The sequence below is a fragment of the Bemisia tabaci genome, chromosome 1 (genome assembly GCF_918797505.1).
Source record: "Bemisia tabaci chromosome 1, PGI_BMITA_v3".
Lineage (NCBI taxonomy): Eukaryota > Metazoa > Arthropoda > Insecta > Hemiptera > Aleyrodidae > Bemisia > Bemisia tabaci.
The window spans coordinates 63,702,264-63,727,953 of NC_092793.1; the positions used below are offsets into that span (position 1 = coordinate 63,702,264).

At 39.8% G+C, this 25,690-nt stretch overlaps 1 protein-coding gene across 7 annotated transcripts in view; it reads left to right on the forward strand.

Annotated features, from left to right (window-relative positions):
* The window catches only part of LOC109040504 (serine/threonine-protein phosphatase 2B catalytic subunit 2), a 415,824-nt gene that overhangs the window by 308,100 nt on the left and 82,034 nt on the right, over positions 1-25,690 (forward strand). For all 7 annotated transcript variants that reach the window (XM_072305187.1, XM_072305204.1, XM_072305201.1 and 4 more), the window contains 2 exons: positions 18,457-18,568; positions 22,487-22,632. In XM_072305187.1, coding sequence (XP_072161288.1) covers positions 18,457-18,568; positions 22,487-22,632 — 258 coding nt within the window. The remainder of the gene's footprint in view (positions 1-18,456; positions 18,569-22,486; positions 22,633-25,690) is intronic.

Below are 25,690 nucleotides of genomic sequence, written 5' to 3' on the forward strand. Positions count from 1 at the left end.
GTTAGGAGGGGGGGAGGGGACTTTTCGAACACCCTGTATTTTACCTTTTGACCCCTACCTCCCCCCTTCCTAAAAAATTGTTCCTCCTTTTTTTAAAATTTATTTTTCAAGTTAAGCCAAAATTTAAAGGTCTAAAATTAATATTGAGGTAAAAAACCAACGATTGTAATTATATTCTAATTTATTAAAACAAAAAAAATAGCGAAAAAGAAAATTAAAGTTGAAAGAGAAAAAATCCCCCTCCCCCTCCCAATTGTTATTCCCCTTTTTTAATTTATTTTTCAAAATGCGTACAAATTCTAAGGTTTGTAACTAATATTAAGGAAAGAAAACAACACTATTGTAATTTTATTGTATTAATAAATAAAGATGATAAAGAAAAAGATTCATGAAAATGAAAAAAATAAAAATCCCCCCCCCCCCCCCCCAAAAAAAAAAACGAGAAAGTAAAAAAAAATTCAGTGGTGCATTCTCTTGCTGGGGCCATGCCGGTCGTGAGCCATAAGCGTATACACGGCTCCGCCGGTCGCTGGCCTCACAGTAGCCTAGTAATGCGAGCGAGCGGGTCCCGGTCGAAACGACCGGCGTGGCCCCGGCAGAACCCTTCGAGGCCGGTCGGTACGACCGGCGTGGCAGTCAACGTGTTAATCGCCGCGATCAGCGCTGTAGTGGAGTTGCTAATGTACAAAAAAGATGATTTGTCTGCAGTATTGTGAAAAGAGTGAGTTCTATACATCAATCTCTTCGTCTTGATACGTAGAATCAGATTTTCGATGGTGTCAAGTTCAAAAATCAATCCGGCGCCCCCCATTCAAGATGGCGCCCAAAAGGGGCGCGGGGGGTTGAAAAATTATAAATTTTGCTACAGAGTCGACTGAGGTGTCGATTCCTATGTAATTTTAGTCGTAGAATCCGAATTTCACATTCAAAAATCCTCCGACCTAAGGGGGGGCCCCCAATTCCAAGATGGCGGCCAAAATGGGCCCCTTGGCGGGAAAATGGCCGTAGATGGCTGTATATATTGTATGACATATCCGCAGATAGGTTTTCTGGGTCGAGAATAACGAATATGAAGTCAGAAATTGTGCTAGACCCTTCGGGGAGGCTCAGGGTGCCCCCCAAAATGGCCGCCGGGGGTCCAAAAATTTTAAAATTCCTTAATACCCCGAGTGGGATGTCTATTCATAGGTAATTTTGGTCGTAGAACTCGAATTTCACATTGAAACGGTCATCTAGTCTAAGGGAGGGCCCCAAAATCCAATATGGCGGCCAAAATTGACTTCATGGTGGGGAAATGACCATAGGTAGCTTCATACGCCGTATGAAATAGATACCAATAGGTTTTATACGTAGGGAATTTCAAATATAAGATAAGAAATTGTTCTTTACTCATCGGGGAGATACAGGGGGTGAGGAGGGGGCCCCAAGGCCTTCTCCTCTCCCCCTCGAAGCTCAAAATCTTCCATCCAGAGGCTTTAAAATTCTGAGTAAGTAATTAAAATGGATGTCAAAACAGAAATGGACAAGGAACACTGAGCCGCTGAGATAAGTTTTAGAAGAAAATAGGGTAAATCGCTAAGGAGCAATCGCGAGTTGGCAGCCCCCTCCACCCTCTGGACATGAAAATTTCAATGGTTTTGCCTTCTCATTATTTTTATCGGTCATGAATTCATTTTGACGTGCCCAACTGCCCATCCACACTCCGTTCTTTGCCGTAAACCTTAAATGGCCTAATGAAAGCATGAAAAAACTTTTTAAATGTTCCTCATTTCTAGAGAATAGGGTCTTTTCGATTATAAGAACAGCCCGATTTCTTTTGAAATGTTTAGGAAATGAATAATCAATTTATTATTAATACAGAAGGAACAAAAATTACAAGGAATGAAAGAGACCAATTAATTTCTCATACTTAAAGGAGCCCCTACTCTTCCAGCATGCTCCTGTATTGAAAAGGAATTTTCTTTCCGTAAATCTGAGATAGTGATTTTGGCTTGTGGGAAGCTGAACTATTTGGAAATTTTGTAGGAAATTATATAGGAAATTAAACGCCAAGTTCACGGTAAGCCAATTTCCTGCAATATTTTCATCCTGAAAAAGTCGGAATTAGGAGTCAAGAGTTTCGTTTCTGGGTATAGCAAGTCGGCAAAACTACCGAAAGTCCATCACAAACTTAGTGCCTAACTTTCAGCACTTTTGTCGTATTGCGGAAGCTGGAACCAAAAATAACAGTTCCAGGTCGCGAGTTTTCCGCGAAAAATCCTCCGACCTAAGGGGGGGCCCCAATTTTAAGATGGCGGCCAAAATGGGCCCCTTGGCGGGAAAATGGCCGTAGATGGCTGTATATATTGTATGACATATCCGCAGATAGGTTTTCTGGGTCGAGAATAACGAATATGAAGTCAGAAATTGTGCTAGACCCTTCGGGGAGGCTCAGGGTGCCCCCCAAAATGGCCGCCGGGGGTCCAAAAATTTTAAAATTCCTTAATACCCCGAGTGGGATGTCTATTCATAGGTAATTTTGGTCGTAGAACTCGAATTTCACATTGAAACGGTCATCTAGTCTAAGGGAGGGCCCCAAAATCCAATATGGCGGCCAAAATTGACTTCATGGTGGGGAAATGACCATAGGTAGCTTCATACGCCGTATGAAATAGATACCAATAGGTTTTATACGTAGGGAATTTCAAATATAAGATAAGAAATTGTTCTTTACTCATCGGGGAGATACAGGGGGTGAGGAGGGGGCCCCAAGGCCTTCTCCTCTCCCCCTCGAAGCTCAAAATCTTCCATCCAGAGGCTTTAAAATTCTGAGTAAGTAATTAAAATGAATGTCAAAACAGAAATGGACAAGGAACACTGAGCCGCTGAGATAAGTTTTAGAAGAAAATAGGGTAAATCGCTAAGGAGCAATCGCGAGTTGGCAGCCCCCTCCACCCTCTGGACACGAAAATGTCAATGGTTTTGCCTTCTCATTATTTTTATCGGTCATGAATTCATTTTGACGTGCCCAACTGCCCATCCCCACTCTTTTCTTTGCAAGCGGATTTCTAAGCTTACATCTCAAGTGGGAATGTGTCTTGGTTACGGGAAGAAAAGTTCCTCGATCTCATCCCAATTTGAAACGTATCCCGTCTTTTGAAAGCTTCCACTCTTCTTGAATTACACGCTCCTTATTCAGGTGCCGATATCACCGGATCTTTCATAAATAAAGGTTAACTGACAAGGTGGAAAACCTAAATGAATAATGCAAGCAATAACGTGTTGGAACCTCTCGCGAAGTTGGGCTCCGGATTTTCTCTCGCCGAAGAGATTAGACAACACCTAGAGTTGGTACGTCAACGATGTGCTCCAACAACAGCTCTTAGAGATTTAGAAGAAGCAAGGTAGTAGATTTTCTCGAAGAAACAATACCAGGATGAAAACCTCCCATTGACTAGACGGACCCTGTGTTTCTTAGAGCTCACCTCCAGGCGTCCATATTTTGCATCAAGACGTTAGGCAGCCCCTGGCATTGTAATCAAGATTTAAATTGTGACAGGAAAAATATTGGAGAAAAAAGTCAGTTAAGTCGTATGCTCTGGGCCACACTCAAAACATTTTTTCTTGAGATATTACTTTGACTTGAAGCGTTGTTTCTGGTCAACAACACTTGGTTTTTTGCGTTAAATTCTTGCGGATTGTACTTAAAACCTGTTATTTGGAGTTAAACAAACGTTGTTTCACTATCTTTTTTTAACTTGAACTTAACCCTAGCAAAACAACGTTTGTTTAACTCAAAAAAACCAGATTTTGTCCATAAGAAACTCATTGTCAGTCAATATGATATCCTAAGAAAAATTGTTTAGTGCATGTGTTCCAGAGCGAGACTCTTCACACGACAGAGAGGCGTTATTTTTCTGTCTTATAAGTCAATTGAATTTTCATTCTGGTCAGTGAAATGTAACTTAATTTATTTTAATGTGTTTAAGGGGAGTTATATCTATTCAAATTTATATTTATATATTTTGGTTGTTCTTACCAAAAAAACTCCATTCAATTTTAAATTAATAAAGTTTGATTCGAACAACACCATTTTAATATTAGTTTTGAAGTATAACCAAGGTAATGTAATGATCGTTTTTTATTAATTTACTTAGGACCTTTCAGCATTATAACTGTGATATATTTATGTATTAATGACTGTACTCTGAAGATGGCGAATGGTCCTAAGTAAATTAATAAAAAACGATCATTACATCACCTTGGTTATACTTCAAAACCAATTTTAAATGTTTAGGTTTTTTTTTTAGGGCGTACATGTGCGTCTTAATTTTATTTTACTTATGGAAAGTTGACCATGCGGCAAAACAATTTCGGTAACATCCACTTTCCGAAAAACTCGGCCACTGGAGCCGAGATTTTTGATCCCTGCGGCCAAAATTCGGAAACTACGCATAGCTATGCCGGGCTTTGGGCAATTTTAACGAATTTTATCAGCTGGGACCACTCATTTTGGCCGCAGTTGCCAAGCTTTTCGGGATTTAGATACTGTCGAACACTTCTTGTATTGTGTATTTGAAATTTTTTGCCTGATTAAGTACTTTGCGATGGTTTATCATTACTCACTTTTGGCTGTAGAGGAAATATCTTGGGTTTCTAAGCCCCTTAATGAAAGTACTTTAGAAACTGTACTGTTTGTTGCATCAATGCTTTGAAGTATGTAATGCTTGGCCTGTGTTTTTCAATCTATGAATTTAGGTTTGAATGATCTGCCATGCTATGCCTGTTTTATTGATTACTTTCGGAAAGTTACGGCTACTCCTAGAATAATCCTTGAATTTATGAGATATTTTGCATCAATCTCACTTCATTTTTAGTTTGAAAAAGAAGTTGTTCGTGCCCCTTTACTCATTCACATGGTATTCTGAATCATAATCTGAAAACCATAAAACATTTTTCGGAAGCACCCGCACCCCGGAAAACTCGCGACCTGGAACTGTTATTTTTGGTTCCAGCTTCCGCAATACGACAAAAGTGCTGAAAGTTAGGCACTAAGTTTGTGATGGACTTTCGGTAGTTTTGCCGACTTGCTATACCCAGAAACGAAACTCTTGACTCCTAATTCCGACTTTTTCAGGATGAAAATATTGCAGGAAATTGGCTTACCGTGAACTTGGCGTTTAATTTCCTATATAATTTCCTACAAAATTTCCAAATAGTTCAGCTTCCCACAAGCCAAAATCACTATCTCAGATTTACGGAAAGAAAATTCCTTTTCAATACAGGAGCATGCTGGAAGAGTAGGGGCTCCTTTAAGTATGAGAAATTAATTGGTCTCTTTCATTCCTTGTAATTTTTGTTCCTTCTGTATTAATAATAAATTGATTATTCATTTCCTAAACATTTCAAAAGAAATCGGGCTGTTCTTATAATCGAAAAGACCCTATTCTCTAGAAATGAGGAACATTTAAAAAGTTTTTTCATGCTTTCATTAGGCCATTTAAGGTTTACGGCAAAGAACGGAGTGTGGATGGGCAGTTGGGCACGTCAAAATGAATTCATGACCGATAAAAATAATGAGAAGGCAAAACCATTGACATTTTCGTGTCCAGAGGGTGGAGGGGGCTGCCAACTCGCGATTGCTCCTTAGCGATTTACCCTATTTTCTTCTAAAGCTTATCTCAGCGGCTCAGTGTTCCTTGTCCATTTCTGTTTTGACATCCATTTTAATTACTTACTCAGAATTTTAAAGCCTCTGGATGGAAGATTTTGAGCTTCGAGGGGGAGAGGAGAAGGCCTTGGGGCCCCCTCCTCACCCCCTGTATCTCCCCGATGAGTAAAGAACAATTTCTTATCTTATATTTGAAATTCCCTACGTATAAAACCTATTGGTATCTATTTCATACGGCGTATGAAGCTACCTATGGTCATTTCCCCACCATGAAGTCAATTTTGGCCGCCATATTGGATTTTGGGGCCCTCCCTTAGACTAGATGACCGTTTCAATGTGAAATTCGAGTTCTACGACCAAAATTACCTATGAATAGACATCCCACTCGGGGTATTAAGGAATTTTAAAATTTTTGGACCCCCGGCGGCCATTTTGGGGGGCACCCTGAGCCTCCCCGAAGGGTCTAGCACAATTTCTGACTTCATATTCGTTATTCTCGACCCAGAAAACCTATCTGCGGATATGTCATACAATATATACAGCCATCTACGGCCATTTTCCCGCCAAGGGGCCCATTTTGGCCGCCATCTTGGAATTGGGGCCCCCCCTTAGGTCGGAGGATTTTTTGAATGTGAAATTCGGATTCTACGACTAAAATTACATAGGAATCGACACCTCAGTCGACTCTGTAGCAAAATTTATAATTTTTCAACCCCCCGGCGCCCCTTTTGGGCGCCATCTTGAATGGGGGGCGCCGGATTGATTTTTGAACTTGACACCATCGAAAATCTGATTCTACGTATCAAGACGAAGAGATTGATGTATAGAACTCACTCTTTTCACAATACTGCAGACAAATTTACACTAGCAACTCAACTACTGATAGTTTATGTTTTTATATCCTTAAAATGGTCAGTATTTTATTTAGTTGATCATGTCAAAACGCTGATAACAGTAAGTCGATACTCGTAAGTACTGTGCATAAAAGACTAGTGGCTTTTTTTAAATAAATGAAGACGCTTAACAGAATAGTGTTTCCCATTTTTGAAGTTCTGGTGCCTCTTTAGAATAATATAGGTGGCGGAACTAAATCATAATGGATTTTCACGTCAAATGGTAAAAGTAAACTTGCATCTACTGTAAAACTTATCAACGGGCACCACGAAGAACAGAAACAAATACACATGTGGATCATGTACTGATGGATTTCGCATCCATCAAGAATAATCAGGACTCAGCAAAAGCATCTACTCGCTGAATCCTACTTCGGATTCAATCGCGGCGATTGGAGAAATTCCGAGAATTCCACTCGCCCGTCGCGGCGATTGACCGAATACACCTGCGTTTAAACGCCGCGATTGCAATCGCGACGATTAATCGCCGTGCGTATCTAGGCCTTATGACTATGAACTTTTGATGACTGAAGAGCACTTTTTTGGGCGAGTTTTAGAAAATCAGGTTACGTTTGCTGTTTCAGTCGGGAAAATAGGAGTACGGGGTTTTTGAATTATATTGTCTCGGCTTGGCAACAACCGGGCGTTCGGGGGAAGGGGGAGGGGGCTAAAAAATCGCACGAACATCCGAGCAACAGGTTACTCGCGGCTAATTATTCCCCGGATCGATTTTGTCAAGCGAAGCCCGCCCCATCTCTCCCTCTGCGAGCGCAGCCACCGCTCCTTTTGGCCGATCATCAACCCCTGATCACCTCCGACACTGCTCCAACCCATTCCATTCCATCCCGTGGAACCTCATATATTTTTCACCGTATTATTCATACGAGTGCCTATCTTTCTCGACATCGTCATTCCGGCATGGATCCCATCTCCCTCCCCTTCCCTCGAGCACACCATCGTCATTCCTTTTCATCTTACATGTTCTTCTCTGTTCTGTTATTTTCCGCCGTATTTTGTTTGCTCACTCCTAGCGAGAGCCTTATCCGTAGTACCTACACACCAATTTCGAACCCGAAATTCTACTCGACGAGGCCTTTATCGACTCATTTGAACCGCATTTCGTAGTAAGGAGTTATATTTTAGGCTCATTTTAGAAACATCGTATTACTCTATATTGAGCTGCCGTACCGGCTCAATTTGCCGCCCCCCCCCCCCCCCCGAGGAAAATTGGCCCAAGCGATTTCCTTTAAACTTGGTACATGCATAGCAATTGTCGTGAGGAGTTGATCAAAATTATTCAGATCAGAAAACGATGCCCAGAACGCCCGTAAGAGCGAAAAGTTGTTTCTCCGTATTGGGGATACGCGATTATTTACACGCACCGCACTGAACAGGTTGAATCGTGTCGCGTAACGTCACAGCAGCGCAACGGTGGGTCCTGTGTCATCGTCCAATTGTGTGGCTCCCTCGCGAAATTTTCCATCCCTTTACTCCTTTCACGTACATAGTGTTAGCCTGCCTGTACCTAAGTATCTCCTTTTAACTGTAGGTTTTTTGGCGCGTATACGTAGTATACCGCCTTTGCGATCGTTTCGAACCCTGCACGATACAATAACCGAGTCCCTTAGTTCCTTACCGAAAAGTGACTACCGCGAACTTCTGAGATTTTCCAAAGCGTGTAAAAAGTTTATTTATCCATCAATAATTATGATTTAAAGTTGTTTCTCATTCTGGGGGTCTCTAGTTTATGTGCAGTGAATACCAAGAGTCTACGTTACTTGGTTTTTTTAAAAAAAGCCTAAGAATGCGACGCGCTGATTTAAAATATGCATATATAAGAAGAATCAAGCGAATTGATTCGAGGATGGCTGAGCAGGTCGGCACTCTCGGAATGAGAATTTAACTCCTCCGTTTTGTTCAAAACGTTGCTTTGACAGATCTGTAACCTCGGTTATACTTTTCAAAAGTTGGTAGCCGTGCTCTGATAGTGCAATCTGTGTAAGTGCAATCTGTGATGAGCCTCGAGACTCATTAGACCATTAGCTAAACGTGGCTCATACAGGAATCCACTTACCCTTCTCTTCCCCACGCTCCTGCTCACTGCGTCGGCGTCTCGACGAACAATAGCTAATGACGGTCGCCAAGCGACGATCCTCAGCCCCTCGCCCAATTACTTACGCTTCATTAACCATTTCACCGTCACGCTAGGATTCGTCCAATTTTCAAAAAAAAAATTGTTTAGCGAGTTTTTAGCAATTTTTTCCTTCCTCTCCGTTAAAACACGAATTAAAAGAGGTCTCATTCATAAAAATCGGCCAAATAGAAGAGAAGTTACAGTATTCGAAATCCGAAGAAATCAACAAAACTTCTCCAAACAAAAAATAAAATGAAGGGGGAAAAAAGAAATGTATAAATTACAATTTAATATGATTGACCTCAGAATGTGACAAGCAATTCAATTATAAAAAGGAGAAAAAATTGAGTGAAATTACAAAAAATTAGCCTCTTGCACGGGGCTTCCTTGTATGAGTTTTGACCTGAGGACAAGTAAATCCCGTTATATTATTAAAACGAAATTGACTCCATAGTTTAATGCCTTAGTTTCTTGAATGCAATTATTTTAAGCACTCGAAAATTTATACCAGCAATTTTACCCATGGGGTGATTTCCTAAGAGCTGATAATATCACGAATTTCTCATAGAGCCCTTCAAAAATGGCTTGCTTTTTGGGCAGCCGATTCGGCCATCAAACCGGAGTTTAAATGGAAGCTGATTACAACACAAAGCTCTGAGAAAAATTTTGAGATGAGTATAGGAACGGTTTGTAAATTACGAGGAGATGCGAGCATTCTGTTCAGCGTATCGATACATAAGTATTTTCACACGTAGAATTTAATTTTCACGTCAGGGAGTCGACATATTTTGATTTTTTCGATTTTATACGGAAAATTTATGGTTTTTTTCGGGATTGAAATTACTAACAATGTTTCATGAAAAATGAATGCACCCAAAATGACTATAGCATTTTGACTTTCACATACGTGCACTCACTAAATTGATTGGTAAATTCAAAGAGTGGGTACATCGACCTGGTATATCAAGTTTCTGCGATTTTTTACGGCAAATCGGTATATTTTCGGGATGTGGATTGCTTACATTCAATTCATGAATGAATAAAGCATGGACATGGTTGAGCTTCTTTGCATGAAAAGGCGTTTAAAATAACAAAATCAAGACATATTTAATACAATTGCATTTATATCGAGTCAATTTCTTTTCAATAATATAACGGGATTTATAATACCGGTGATTTGGGTATTTTAGCCCCAAAATACCTTTAAATCGACTTTATCTTCTAGGAGTTCGACAGAATTTTTCCTTTCTTCGCTTAAATTTTTCCGTAGCACTTTTCTTCAAGAATCTGATAAGATTTTGCTTGAGACAGATCAAAAAACTTAAATTTGTTCGAATAGCTTTCTAGATTCACAATACACGGTCTCGTCAAGGTGCGTCGTTGACCTTGCAGTGTTGGATCGTGAATTCTCTTGTTGTGCTGCTTGCCTTTTTTTGAAATCTCTGTAAATGAAAACTAAAGGGTTTGATATGTGCGAGTTAATGACGCGCCTTATCAACACGTTGTGTTGGAGTTCACTGCTTGTTTATGCTTTCTGTTCAATCTCATGGGTCATTCGCCCTACTCTGCCGTGCTAAGAAAGAACGCCATATGAACATTCGAGAGTTGCCAAGTTCTCCTTGATAAAACATGTATTTTTGACAACATCCATGCATAATTTTACCAAATATTTTTAGATATTCTAGATTAATATACTTACACAAATATTTGAAAATTTTGGAAAATAACATTCACAATTTTCCCAGTAAATCCGGTTTTTATCGGAGGAAACTTGGCAACGCCTGAAGGTTCATACGACGTTTTTCCTTAGTACGGCAGTACTGGTCGTATGTCTCTTTGACCTCCTCTCTTTTTTTCTTTCTCCTTTAATTTTGATCCGATTTTCGTACAACTCGGTACCGAATGGGAACAAATTTTTTGATAGGAAACTCGAATTTTTGGTCAGATTTTAAAAATTAAAAAATCCAAGATGCGGGACGTGGTCTAAAATGCTATCTCGGCTCCTGTTCCATCGAGTTTTGTAAAACTCCGTACCGTGGGGTATTTTTCAACAGGAAACTCGTATTTTTGGCCACACTTTCAAAATTCCAAAATTCAAGATGGCGGACGTGGCTTAAAACGCAGTCACGGCTCCTGGACCATCGATTTCTGTGAAACTTGGTGAAAAATAAGAAGAAAACGAAGATGTTGTCTTCTCATTCAATGTAAATACTAGTTACTCTATATAAAGCTGACTCGCCGGCTCACCCCCCCTCCCCCGAGAAAAATTGGCCGAAGCCATTTCCTTCAAAATTAGTATACGCTTAGCTATTGTCACGATGAGTTGATCAAAATTATTCCCATTTCAATATGCTGCCCAGGACGCCCGCAAGAGCGAAAAGTTGTTTCTCCCTATCGTATTGCATTGGAGATACGCGGTTGTTTACGCGCACTGCGCCGAACAGGTTCAATCCTGTCGCGTGACGTCACAGCCTTATACACGAAATTTGAGGTTTTAGGAGGTATTTTTCGACGGATTTTCAAAATTTCAAAATCCAAGATTGCGACCGTGGCCTTAAATGCTAAGTCAGCTCCTGGTTGATCGACTTTCATGAAATTTGGTAACCGGAGGTACTTTTTGACGAGAAACTCGAATTTTCGGTCAGATTTTCAAAATTTCGAAATCCAAGATGGCGGCCTTGGCCTAAAAAGCTTATCGACGTTGCCGAGAAGGATCTATGATGATCATGCAAAATCTGAGCGCCGCTGGTCAAAATCCAAAAGAGACCTCCGGCCAGGAGAAAACGATTTGTCGGTGATCTGATCACGTACGGATCTCACGACTCAAAGCCGGGTTAGAAAGGATACACAACGACCTGGAGCACGGACATTTTCAAGATCGTCACCGTCAGTCCGACCGTTCTGATCACCTGCAATCTGAATGAAATGCAAGGTAAGATAATCAAAGGAAAATTCTACCGTGAAAAACTCCAATCCACCAAAAACAAGGATACGTTCCTCGTGTAGAAAGTTCTGAGTCGCAAGAATAACCAAGCCTTCATCAAGTGGGTGGGTCCAGACAAGCGCCACCACAATTTAATGGAAAGCAAGGATTTCGTTTAACCGTTCTTAAAGTATTCGTCATCAACCTTACACGGTTCGTTTGAACCAAAGTTAAATGAAAAAACATATTACCAGCGATTTTCCTTCGGAACCTTAAAGTAGGACGTGTACACGTTAATTTAAGTCCTAAACGAAAAAATTCGGACGAGCTCCTGGAAAATAAAATCGATTTGAAGATTTTTACTCCTAAATTGGCTGAAAATGGCTGATTTTGGAACAGATAGGTATCCCATCAGCAGAATGAGGCAATGTTGTTTTTGATGTTTCAGAGTCGGGGGAGGGTGCGAATAAGTTTTTAAGCCAAATGAGGCAATGTTGTTTTTGATGTTTCAGAGTCGGGGGAGGGTGCAAATAAGTTTTTAAGCCCCCCCTCCAAAAAAAAAATCCAACCCCCACCTCCCGCCCCCTACAGAAAAAGCCTTGCTAGTGGGCACCGCATAACGAGGAATGTATAACATAGGAGCGAAGTAGAATTTTTTATTGAATGAAGATGGTATGAATTTACTTTCAGCAAAGTTTTCGACCTTTACTGTCATTACAGGGTGTCTATTTTTTGAGATTGAAAGACCGGTCAAAATGGAAGTATTGTTCACCATTTTTGTGTATCTGGTGACACCGCGCGACAAACTATCAAACATCTATGGATCTTTTGAAATTTGCTCCTCCATACTGGTGGTATGGACTTGCTTTTCACCAATTTTTGAACTTCCAGTGTCATTACAGGGTGTCTTATAAATTTCGCAATTGTAAAAACGGCCGAATTGAGGTATTTTTGACGTTTTCGAAGTGATTGCGGGCACCGCACAACGAGGAATATAAGACATAGGAACCAAGTAGTTGTTTTTTATTCCTTACGGAGGGTATGAACTTACTTTGCCCAGATTCTCGGACCTCCTTTGCCATCACATGGTGTTCAAAAATGTTTTCCAAAACCGGCCAAGTTGAGGTATTTTTTACTTTTTTGCTGCCATTTCGGGTATCGTAGGACGAAGAGTATAAGACATAGGAAACAAGTAAAAAATTGTATTCCATACAGACGGTAAAAACTTCCTTTCCCCAAATTTCTGGACCTTCATCGTCATTACAGGGTGTCCTATAAATTTTCGAAAGCGAAAAAACGGTCAAAATCGAGCTATTTGTGACGGGTTTTCCGCCATTTTGGGCATCACTTGGCAAATAGTAAAAGACCTCGGAGTTTTCTGAAATTTATCCTTCCATACTGATGGTGTGGACTTGCTTTCCACAAATTTTCAAATTTTTACTCCTATCATAGGCTGTTCTAAAAGTTCATTATACGTTCGAAAACGGTGAAATTTCGATTTTTAGAGCTGCCGAGCAGAATGTTTAGGCGTTACCAAGCGAAGTGAAAGTAACCTAGGAGAATAAAAAGTTTTTCCCTTAATGTCTAAGGTGTGTGCTAGGTTTGGACCAATTTTTGAACATCTAGTGTCAAATCCCTGCCACTAACCAATATATCAAAAGAAGACGTTTAGAATGCCGAAAAAATAGGAAAAATAACGATCTTTAGGCTCTGTGCGCGCCGGGCTAAATTATTTCTTTTCAAAATCCTTTTGGCTACCGTGTTTTTTTTTTTTTTTTTTTTTTTTTTTTTTTTTTTTTTTTTAATCACATAGAACCATTTACGACCGTGCATCATTTGGTTTGGTCGATTTAAAGAAATAAGTTCCACCCTAACCTACGGCACTGATACTGATTTCGGAACGAATGCGATGTTTTCTCTCTAAAAAAAAAACCACGCCTTTCTTACGTTAAATTTTTTTGTTAAAATTGGTAAGTGAGTGCTTTAGTCTCCTGACAACAGAATTGCGATCTCAAAATTGGAGAAAAATGACGAGTAGCTGAAAAAATGGGACCAATGGTATATCGCATGCCGTTTTGACACAAAATATGGCGTCCATCGAATTACCTTAAGAGAGTGGTCGTTCAAGGGTCTTGTCTACATGGGATTTTTTAGCGCGGTTTGTGGCACTCGCGAAGTAGCAAAGATACTGACTTACTCAACAAGAATTGGCGTTTCAAGAGCAACTATGGGAGGTTCAGAATGATGAGAAAGAAGTAACAGCAAAGTGTGTGTCAATTTGTTGTCCACTTGTGACTCTCAACTTAGGGGCGGTGCTTATTCATATAAAAAAAACTATATCCTTTCTCTTATAACCTAATTATTAAATAACGAGTTAAATTTCGTTCATCGTGTAATAACACAAGATCGTGAGAGCTCCCTACAAATGCTGTATGAAAATGACTTCAAACTCAATAGGTATATTAAAGAATTTCATCGTCTTTGAAAGAATGTTTTGAATGATTTAAGAATGGCATTGAACAGTCTTATAAAGCGCATACATGTCAGCATTACACATTTCCTAAGATGTTTCAAAATCGCTTTGGGATGCTCTAGTTCTTCAATGTTTTTAAGGCTAGTTCCTAAAACATTTAGAGAATGCTTTCAGAGACATTTGAATCAGTGAATTCGAAAACGCACCAACTCGGGTTTTTTTCGATTTTCTTTTTTTTACGGCTTAGTAACACTAATGAATAGAAGCATCTGCACGCAAAAGGAAATTTTGAAATTCTAATTGGAAGTGCTCGAAACAGCGACGGAAAAAGGGAAAAATCGAAGTATTTCATTCGAAATACCAATTTTTGGCCATTTCAAGGGAAACGGGTGACCACCCGATTTTGCGGTTTTCTTTTCTCGGTTCAGTATACCTTGTACCAACAAGTTATTTAAATATTCAAGCGTTATTCAGGTCGAAAAATATAAATTTTTCTCAGGGCAGACTATGAAAAGTCAGTATCTGAAAGTCGGTGAGAAGTTCTGAAGTGTGTTTTCGTTCTCACTGAGAACGAAAACACACCAACTCGGAAATTTTTAAACGCTTAATTCTCTGTCATCAAACATGGTGTATCGATTTCAACTTGGTGCTTTACAAAGTCTCTAAGCACTTGTCCTTTGGCACCAAAAAGGTTCTTCTTAAACTAACTTCTTCGCCTGCTGGGCAGTTCTAGGTGTTTCCTGAGCAATTTTTTTTTCCGAGTTGGTGTGTTTTCGAAGTCACTGATTCATTTTAAAAACACCTTTTAAACGTCATTGTGCTGTTAGGGTGTGGTACAGAATTTTCAGAATGGCAGTCTCTTTTGCAGTGAGAAATCTGAGGTTTGAGGCGTATCTCGAGTTAAACCAAGACCTGTCCAAGACCCTTGTTATTATCATCCTTTTCTACGAAGGTTTCGTCAATCTCAAGTTATCGACCCTCCATAAAATTTTCCTCTAGACCACAGTCACTCTTTAACGACGATCTCTGCGTCCCCTCGATTGAAGCTGCTAAAAAATCTTGGCACATTTTTTTAAGTCTCAGTCGCCCTCACCCTCGCCCTCGCCCTCGCTCGAGGACTTTTTCACCTTTTTGCTGCCTTGTCAAAACGCAAATCTTTTCACTTTTTTTCTTTTTTTGTTCTCCCTTATGGTGCACCTAGACCTGACACAATGTAAAGAGCACCAGTCTTAAGTCATAGATCACAAAAATGCATACCATTAATTTACTGTTATTTATAAGCGCGTATGTATATACTATCGACGAATTTAGTTTTAGTTTCTTTTCTCCCTCTATTTCTTTTGGTGTCGTTGAGAAAAGCTAAAGAGTTTATATTCGAGTGAAAGTCTTTTTACGAGTCTCCTGACATGGAGCTTAACAACTAGAACAAACATTACCAACTTATAACAGATAAAATAGTATTAAAAAATGACGTGTAGGACCCCCGTTCAAATAGTTTACACCTCTGCAATGCCATGACGAAGTTTTTACTCCTTGCAGATCGGAAATGAGACCAAAATTCAAGGATTACAATACATTCAAAATTAGGCGTTAAAAATAAATTTTCCCAATTATTTTGTAACTACTGCCAGAATAAGTAGACGGTTTCCGAATCGTACAAAATGAGACGCAGATTGACTCAAAGCTGTCTGTCTAGCATAACACAGGAGTGCAAATGATATTTCTTCTTTTTCTTCCTCTGAACAAACGTCAGGAATTTTATGGTTAATCCCAATACAATTAAGCGCTGAGTTCAATTAGGACCATAGGTAGTTTCTCTCCAACACTTTTAGGAAAACCAAAGTTTTCCTGAAGAACGGGCTGTTTCGAAGAACCAGGCTCGGACAGGCTCTCTAAGGCCGACCTGCCACTACTGGCAAATACGCTCCCACCCACGGCGCGTCGAGTATGCGCCCCCGTGACGGATAGCAAAATAAGAGGAGAAAAAAAATTATGATGAAACCTTAACCTTAACTCATATCAAATTTCAAATATATGAGGCATCTGAACGCGATACAACTATTCGTGCTAGATGGATGTCCATTGTCCATATTGCACATGAAGAATTAAAAGCGCGATGGCATGAGTCGCGAGGCGTGAATTCGCAATGCTCTGCTGTATGCTGTTAGTCAGATCCGGGAGAAAAGTTAAAAAACGAGGCCGAATTACGTTTTTCCTACCTTCGGCTATGTTGCTCACGTAGCCTTTGAAGCACCGTTATAGTCCAGGCAAATGAGCCACGAAAAGGGCTATAGCCTGCAAAAATCCCGGGTAGCAATGTTTACATCGATTCCTATGTAATTTTTGACGCTGAATCCGAATTTCAACTTTGCGCCATTAAATTCGGACCGGAAAGTTGCCAAATTTGGCAAAAATGGCCTAAAATCGGACTTTTTTCCGGATTATGGCCTGTAACTTGCCAAAAATTGATCTGACGATAAAATTAGTTATTTTCAGAAATAAAGTTCGTTAAATTTCCCATAAAAAAGTTCTTATACACTTTTTTGCTCAAGGCAAAACTAAGCGCGCTGGCGGGCACCGAACTTAGAAAAATGAACGAAAATTGCGTTTTTTGCGGTTTTTGCAAAAATCCCGGGTAGTTATGCTCTCAGTGAATCCTACGTAATTTTTGACGCTGAATCCGGTTTTCAACTTTGCACCATTAAATTCGGACCGGAAAGTTGCCAAATTTGGCAAAAATGGCCTAAAATCGGCCTTTTTTCTGGATTATGACCTGTAACTTGCTAAAAATTGATCTGACGATAAAATTAGTTATTTTCAGAAATAAAGCTCGTTAAATTTCATGTAAAAAAGTTTCTATACACTTTTTGGCTCAATGCAAAATCAAGCGCGCTGGCGGGCTCCGAACTTTGAAAAATGAGCAAAAACTGTGTTTTTCGCGGTTTTTGCCCGATGTCTCCTGTTTTAATCGTCCGACGAGTAATTTCTGGACAAATTAAGTGAAGATGATAAAATTTACACTGAGTGAAATGAATTGATGTAAATAATAAGGATAACCCAACACATTACAGTATGCGCAATTTTCGCACATTTTACAAAGTTCGGAGCCCGCCAGCGCGCTTGATTTTGCCTTGAGCAAAAAAGAGTATAGGAACTTTTTTACCGGAAATTTAACGAGCTTTATTCCTGAAAAATCTAATTTTATCCTCAGATCAATTTTTGGCAAGTTACAGGCCATAATCCGGAAAAAGTCCGATTTTAGGCCATTTTTGCCAAATTTGGCAACTTTCCGGTCCGAATTTAATGGCGCAAAGTTGAAATACGGATTCAGCGTCAAAAATTACATAGGAATCGATGAAAACATTGCTACCCGGGATTTTTGCAGGCTCTTTTCCTTGTTTGCCTGGACTATTACTACAAATGAGACTAACGAAACTAACACAATATGGAAAAGCAAGGGAAAGGATGTGCGTTGACGACGGCGCAGAGATACGACTACTCGTTTACGACAAAGCGTTTTCTTTCTGTTAAAGGGTCAAAAACTGGCGAGATCGGGAGGGTGGAGCTAATAAATTGATTTTTCACAGGATTAAGCCAAGCTTTGAAACTTTTGACGCATGTTTTCTAAAAGTAAATTTTACGCTCTTTTCAATGAGCTTAATAATTTTTTTCCGTGATAATCGTTGCTGCAGATATGAACCAAAGTTCCTGCAATCTTCTGGATGTATGCTGTCATCTAGGCCAAAGTCTTTCGGAGACCCAAGACAAACAACATAAACCATAACCAAAACTAAAATTGTCGGTTAGCGGAAATTGCATCTTCACATCTACAGTCTACTATCTTGGCTTTTGCAAAATGCTGTTCACTTTATGGCCAAGGACCAGAAGAGGTGCTCTACTTTGGTGGCCCTAAACAGGGCCGTTGGAATGAGGCAAGCCGGCCGGCTGCGGGATGTCCACTGGATGAGTTATGTGACCCGTGTGGTTGACGGGAGCGGAGTGACCAGAGTCGGTGTGGTCACGACGTATATAGCCGTTGTTGAGACTGCGTCGGCCAATCAGGGGCGAGCATGGGCTGCGTCGCCAGAGGTGAGCGGTGATTGGCCGCTACAACTTTATTGTACTTTTTCGCTTATCATTGGTATCATGTTAAAATTTATAATTACTTTTTGCACTACTGATGGTATCTGTCCAGACACCGAAACGTCTACGCTTGTGTGTAGTTGTATCCTTCAAAATGTAGAAGTTAGTCTTGACTGGGTGACTTCTGTATTGCTTACATACTTAGGCAACAGTCATTTCTTTACTATACATATTGTCAACTTGCTCTTAGCATTGACAGCTTGACACGAATAGCATTAATCTTTTTTCTGTCTGTTTTAGTGCGTTTTATATCTATGGGCTTTGAAATTGTGCCATCCAAATACATTATTCCTTCTGCGCGGAAATCACGAATGCAGGCATTTAACGGAGTATTTCACCTTTAAACAAGAATGTAAGTAATCTATTCATTAGAGTCCTAAACATTTTCTCCATTTTCAACGGAAAACTTTTAATTTGAAATCATAGGTTGACGGTTGATTTTTGTGTAAAAAATCAAGTATTTCCTGTGTAATAAATCCAGGCGGCATACGTGAGGCGCGCGCGCGGCCGTGAGGGATATAATTTTAAAAAGTGATGACTCTTTGAGGGGAGGGGGAGGCATCTCTATTCAAAAGTGAGGTAAATTGAAAACTGTGCTGTGAGGCGAAAACTACCGAATTGCGGCAAACTTTCTACATCCTTGTGTTGGCTTCAGAGGAATCCGTAGAAACTGTCTGAATAAGGAGTCTTTGATGTTTGTCAAGTAACTGCACGTATTTAAAGAGGATTATCAATTGGACTACAATTTACAATTGAAAACTACTATCTCTGATTCATTTCAGTGGCGTCATATGTGCAATTAGTTTCCCCGTGGAGATAGGAGTTTTTAAAAACTGGCTGCGGTGCAATGAGCCACAGATCTTGGCGCCACGCTCGGATCTCGGTTAAAATCCGGGCCCAGCGCCACAGAGTGTGGCGCCACACTCCAGCAAAATCCTCAAATTTCCCTTATGTTTAAAACCGCTTAAGTGCTGGTGCAACCTGCCACAAAGTTCAGCTTACAGTTGACTATCCGCTCAACTTTGACTTTCGTAAAAAACTGCCCAACCAACTTTGATAAACGTTCGAGCGTGGCGCCACACACCAGCGCATGAAATAATCCGGGCCCAGCGCCACAGGACCGAGCGCCACAACTCACGATTGCCTATCGCCTGGATTACGGGCACGCATCGGGTAGCGAGGCTCGCGTCGCACAGTAGCGCATGAAAAAATCCGGGCCCAGCGCCACAGGGCCTAATCCACCTAAGGTTAGGTTAGGTTAAGTCAGGTTAGATTAGGTCAGGTTAGGTTAAGTAAGGTTAGGTTAGGTTAGGTTAAGTTAGGTTAGGTTAGGTTCGGTCAGGTCCGATGCGACGCGACGTGGGCCTCGCTACCCGTCGAATGCGCGCCCGTGATCCAGGTGATAAGCAATCGTGAGTTGTGGCGCTCGGCCCTGTGGCGCTGGGCCGGATTTTTTCATGCGCTGGTGTGTGGCGCCACGCTCGAAAGTTTATCAAAGTTGGTTGGGCAGTTTTTTACGAAAGTCAAAGATGAGCGGAAAGTCAACTGTAAGCTGAGCTATGTGGCAGGTTGCACCAGCACTTAAGCGGTTTTAAACATAAGGGAAAGAGCCGTATGCAAAAACGACATTTTTCGCCCCCCCCCCCACTAAAACTTATTCAAACTTTGTCTATCAGTTACTAATACTGGAGCGCTTCTTTCCCCAAATTTTCAGACCCCCAATAAATTTTGGGGGGCGCTAGGGGGGGGGGTGGAAGTCAAAACCTGTGAATCTCGATATCTTTCGAACGAAAAAAGATATTGAGGCCCGGTTTGCAATTGCATACTTTAAGATTCTAAAGGTCAAAATCCCAAAATTACATTTATAAGTTAACTGATGTGCTTTTTTTCAGTTTTTGAGGAAAAACAATTTCTTTTAAACAGATTAAACTGAAATTTCACATTTTTTGATTTGAACCAAAACCAGTTTTTTAAATTGCTCGTCTTTTTCCGCATCCAACGAGTGGTCGTATAAGCTGGGGAACCGAACGGTTCCGGAGTTATGATCGATTGAAGTTTCCGCTCAACGCGCGCCGACCGATTTTCGCGCGCAAAAAAGTCGGATTTGACCATTATTTAATCAGATTGAATGTTCAAACTGAGCAAAATGCATTATTAGGGACTCTTGAGGGTAGCTGAGTTCAGAAATTACAGATACCTCCAAAAAATTCACGTTTTTAAAATTACAGCTCCGTACAGGACCACTGAGCGGCCGGTCGGCGCTCAGTGGGTCTCTAAAATAGCGCTTTGGAGCTGTAATTTTAAAAACGTGAATTTTTTGGAAGTATCTGTAATATCTGAACTCAGCGACCCTCAAGAGTCCCTAATAATGCATTTTGCTCAGTTTGAACATTCAATCTGATTGAATAACAGTCAAATCCGACTTTTTTGCGCGCGAAAATCGGTCGGCGCGCGTTGAGCGGAAACTTCAATCGATCATAACTCCGGAACCGTTCGGTTCCCCAGCTTAGACGACCTTTCGTTGGATGCGTAAAAAGACGAGCAATTTAAAAAACTGGTTTTGGTTCCGATAAAAATTGAGATTTTTGCAAGTTCTTTGCTTAAAAGAAATTTTCTAGACCTAAAAACTGGAAAAAAGCACATATGTTAACTTAAAAATGTGATATCGGGATTTTGACCTTTAGAATCTTAAAGTATGCAATTTTAGACGATTTTTCGTCCAAACCGGACCTCGATATCTTTCTTCGTTCGAGAGATGTCAAGGTTCACAGGTTTTGACTTCCACCCCACCCCACCCCCCTAGCTTCCCCCCAAAATTGTTTGGGGGTCTGAAAATTTCGGAAAAGAAGCGCTGAACCAACGATATAACAACCCACAAAAACGAGTCTAAAGTTACGTATTTTAAGCCTCTATTGCAGGGTGTCTAGCGACCTAGAAAATCGGTATATGTCAGGGAAAATCTTTTTGTGCTAGGGAAATCAGGGGAAACGTCAAGGAATCCACAAATATTTGGCATGTCCGGGAATTTAATTTTGGAAGCGATTTTCGTGTCAGAGTAACGTCAGAAATATCAGAAAGCACGGATTTATTTTGTTGGAAATTGACGATGAATCAAGTTTCAGAATAATGGAATCAATACTAAAATTTCTATCAGAATTTTTGCTGAAGTCTTTTAAATTTTAAAGAAAAATTAGGCAAACGTATCTCGTATGAGTTTAGGTACCTTATATTTTGCACTGTTCCTTACATTACATCCCTAAAACATATTATTTACATCTAATTTACTCTTATTTACATCTAATCAGTTCAAACTTGTCAAAAATTAGAAATATTTTTCGTTTGGTCAGGGAAATGTCCGAAAAAAATTTTTCCCGCCTATCAGAAAATTTTTAATTTTCCCCCGACTTTTGTGCCGCTTTTGTCAAGGAAAAAATTTTTTCCCGCCTATCAGAAAATTTTTAATTTTCCCCCGATTTTTGTCCGCTTTTTGAAATCTGGGATATGCCAGGGAATTTTATTTTTGAAAATTGCTAGACCCCCGTATTGTGACTCACATCTTCCAGAAACACAAAATGGCGTCAGTCATTCGTCCCGCCCCCAGCATGATTTTAACTGCGCGACTCCTTTGTCGAAATTTATGGTCTGTGCAGTCAGTATCAATGTACGACCGGACAGGCCATAAATCGCGGCAGTAGGGCTGTGCGGTCAAAAGTGGGTCTAAAGCGGGAAGGATATTTTCGAACGCCATCTTGGCTCTCTAAGCAATGCGCGTGTAAGTGGAAGCTCAAAGGACGTAACTTCGAAATGAGGGTTTAAAAAAAATCCAAGAAGATGCCTTTTAACTAATTGCACTTGCTTCTATTCAAGAAAGTAAAAATTAACATTTACCCAACTACGTCTTTTTAGAGGAAAATTAATAGAAATATCAGAAAATACCAAACAAAGTCCAGTCACTCTTTTTACGGCTACAGTAGCATTTAATCGAGTTTACTTCTTTACTGAGCATTCCATGGTTGTTTATTAAAGTCTATATAGTAAGGAGAAGAGAGAGGGAGAGGGGGAGAGGGTAGGAGAGAGAGGGAGAGAGAAATAAAAAAAAGAAGAAATGAAAAAAAGATTTTTAACCAATAACAAGAGGAGAACAGTTGTAATAATGTCAAATCATCGGTACAGCCTTCTAAAATTCTCTCTTACCGATGTATGAAGTATGCTAAATCAGTGCCCTCTCATGATTTTTTTATTATATCATCTTCTTGCATTGTGTTCGCAGGTAAAATAAAGTATTCAGAAAGAGTATATGATGCATGTATGGACGCATTTGACTGTTTGCCTCTAGCAGCTTTAATGAACCAACAGTTCCTTTGTGTTCATGGAGGTCTCTCTCCTGAAATTCATAATCTTGAAGATATCAGAAAAGTAAGTTTTCTACTCTCCGTCCGGTTTAATCATTTTTTTCGCCTACTTGTTTCGCTCCTTTTTAATTTTTATTTTTCTATTTAAACATTTTTTTTGATGAAGGGGGTGGGGGGGAGGGGGGAGTAGTATTTTCGATTTGAAGAGAGACAACGGAGTGTCTGGGAGCGCCGCCGCGCCGTACGGTGGATCGGGTGGATCAAGTCATTGAGGGAGGTTGGACAAAATTTGGGAACTTTATAAGCTCATAACTATACGTTTATACAAAGCTCTGAGGCTTTACAAGTGGTTACATTGGTTCTTCGTGAAATTTCCTTTTAGAGGCACCCCTTCAAATTTAAAATATGACAGAATACACATCAAAATTTTCATTTTTAGTAAAAAATATATGTCCGACCTTTTTGATTGCCTCGATTCACTGTGCGCCGTGGCTTCGCGTCCCGCCTTGGAATCACAAGCAGCCGCTGCTCACAAAGTTAAAGGACGGTATAAAGTTTCCGAGTACCTTTTACGGCCTCTGGCAGGTAGTAAAAAACGTAACAATTGACAACGAAATAATCGGGGGAAAGTTTTGATGGCCAACTATACTAAGTAATCGAAGTTGGGAGTTGTCTCTTCACCCTTAATGAGGGCCCATCATTTTCCCCGTACGTTGCTCCATCTCCAACTTCCTTGATTTCGGGAACCCCTCCCCCCCCCCCCACCACACTCATTCATACTGAAGGGAAAATTCCGATTGCATCGCACAATTATTCTGATCTTTACTCGGAAGATATTGATACTAATCCCCACTTTAATAGTTACCTGCTCGCCGCCCACACATTCCTTTCGTTCACAATAGCTTTTGACACAATCGCTATGCAATATTGTCCCTTTTGATCAAATGAAGGTCAAGTTTGAATTTTGATTCAATTGCACTTACCATTTCCCTGTAAGCGGTCATTAAATTAAGTGCCGTACTTACGCTATTTTCCACTAGACGGTTTTTTTTTTTTTAAAAAAAAGAAGAAATTCTAATTCTAGGTTTACTTTGGTAACCTCTGTTATTTATCATCTGATTTCTTATTTTGATTATCAAATCTATTATTTGAATAGAGTCCACCTTTTTTCCACACAAATGGTCCGTTGCCATCATTTACTTTTAAAATTCCATCTTTCATCATCTTTACGTACTTGCATCTTTAACCTGGCCAAGTCAGCTGATGCGTCATTTACTCTTCTCTTATATTCACATTTAGTAGATTTTTATTAACATACCAATTTAAAAAAAAAAAAAAAAAATAATAATCAATGTTAGGTTAGTTTCTTTTCCTGCAGTCATATATATATATATATATATATATATATATATATGGATGGTTATTTTATGTATTGTTAATTAAGTGAAATTCATGAGTTGTATAACCGTAACTTTTTATTTATTTTAAACAAAATTTTTTTACAATGCGACGTTTCGGTGGCTTATTCCCACCATCATCAGGCAGAGACTGAGGAGACAAAACAAGGAAAACAAGAAATAAACAACCTAGTCCTCCGATCCAACACGGTCAGGGAAGAGAGGAAAAGATAGTTACAATCTAACGAACATTACTGACATTGTTGCCTGAGTTACAGCTATAAATAAACTTTGATGGTCAACAATTAGAAAGTATCGGTACCTACCAAATAATCCTCAAAATGGGAAAATTCTGTCCTTGAATTCAGGGCGTTGCTATTTTTAAGAATGCTTAACCCTTCTAAATTTAAACGGACCTGCCCATTTTTCTCTTGTTTTAGCACTCTGGTGTTATCATAATCAAATTGATGGTTTGTTTCTTTTACGAGCTGCTTAAGTGCCGTTTTTTCATGCTTATTAAACTTGTGTCCGTCAAGACGCTTATGTACATACTGTGAAGTCCGCCCAATGTAGACCCCTGGGCACCCTTTGCATGGAATTTCATAAACCACGTCGGACATTTTCTCGTTTGGGATTTTGGTTTTTAGAGCTGATTTGAATCCTTTCATATTACACTTATCGTTGTCACGAGCGATAATCCAAATGGTTTTATTGCGGCACTTAATTTTTCAGAACATGAAGACAAATATGGTCCAACCACAGTCTCCTCTTTTTCCCTATTTTTGCGAGGGGGAAACCGTTGTAGCAAGAATTTATTACCTCTGCAAAAATTGACTCGATAAGTGACCACGGGTAACAATTCTCAATCAACAATTGCTTTGCCTCTTTTATTTTGTCTTTTCTGAGCAAAGGATGTGTCAACAAACATACACGCGTTGCAAGATTTTTTACCACATTGATTTTTTGTGGAAGTGGTTGCACAGACAAAAAATTGAGATATCTACGAGAAAATATTGGTTTTTTAAACCATGACGTGATCAATTTCCCTCTGTTTTTTATGACAGTGACATCCAAGAAATTTAAAGAGTTGTTGACTTCACGCTCGAGTGTAAATTTGATATTGCTCGAAAAATTATTGAAAAAATGGAAAACATTGTCAAGATCATCTTTGTGACAGCATAAGATAATATCGTCTGCAAAACGCTTATAGAATAGCATTTTATAGGGGAACACTTGAAATAATTTTTCCTCAAAGTATTCCATTACCAGGTTGGCAACATCGGCGCTTACTGGTGACCCCATTGCCAAGCCGTTTATCTGCTTGAAGTAGGTATTCATCGCCGAAAGTAAATACTGTTGACTCTAAACATGCTTTAATGCCGGCTAAAAATTGATCCTCTGGCAACGTTGTATGGGGAGCAATTGTCATCCATTTTTCTAAGCATGAAAGTCATTTTATAAGCATGAAAAAACGGCACTTAAGCAGCACGTAAAAGAAACAAACCATCAATTTGATTATGATAACACCAGAGTGCTAAAACAAGAGAAAAATGGGCAGGTCCGTTTAAATTTAGAAGGGTTAAGCATTCTTAAAAATAGCAACGCCCTGAATTCAAGGACAGAATTTTCCCATTTTGAGGATTATTTGGTAGGTACCGATACTTTCTAATTGTTGACCATCAAAGTTTATTTATAGCTGTAACTCAGGCAACAATGTCTGTAATG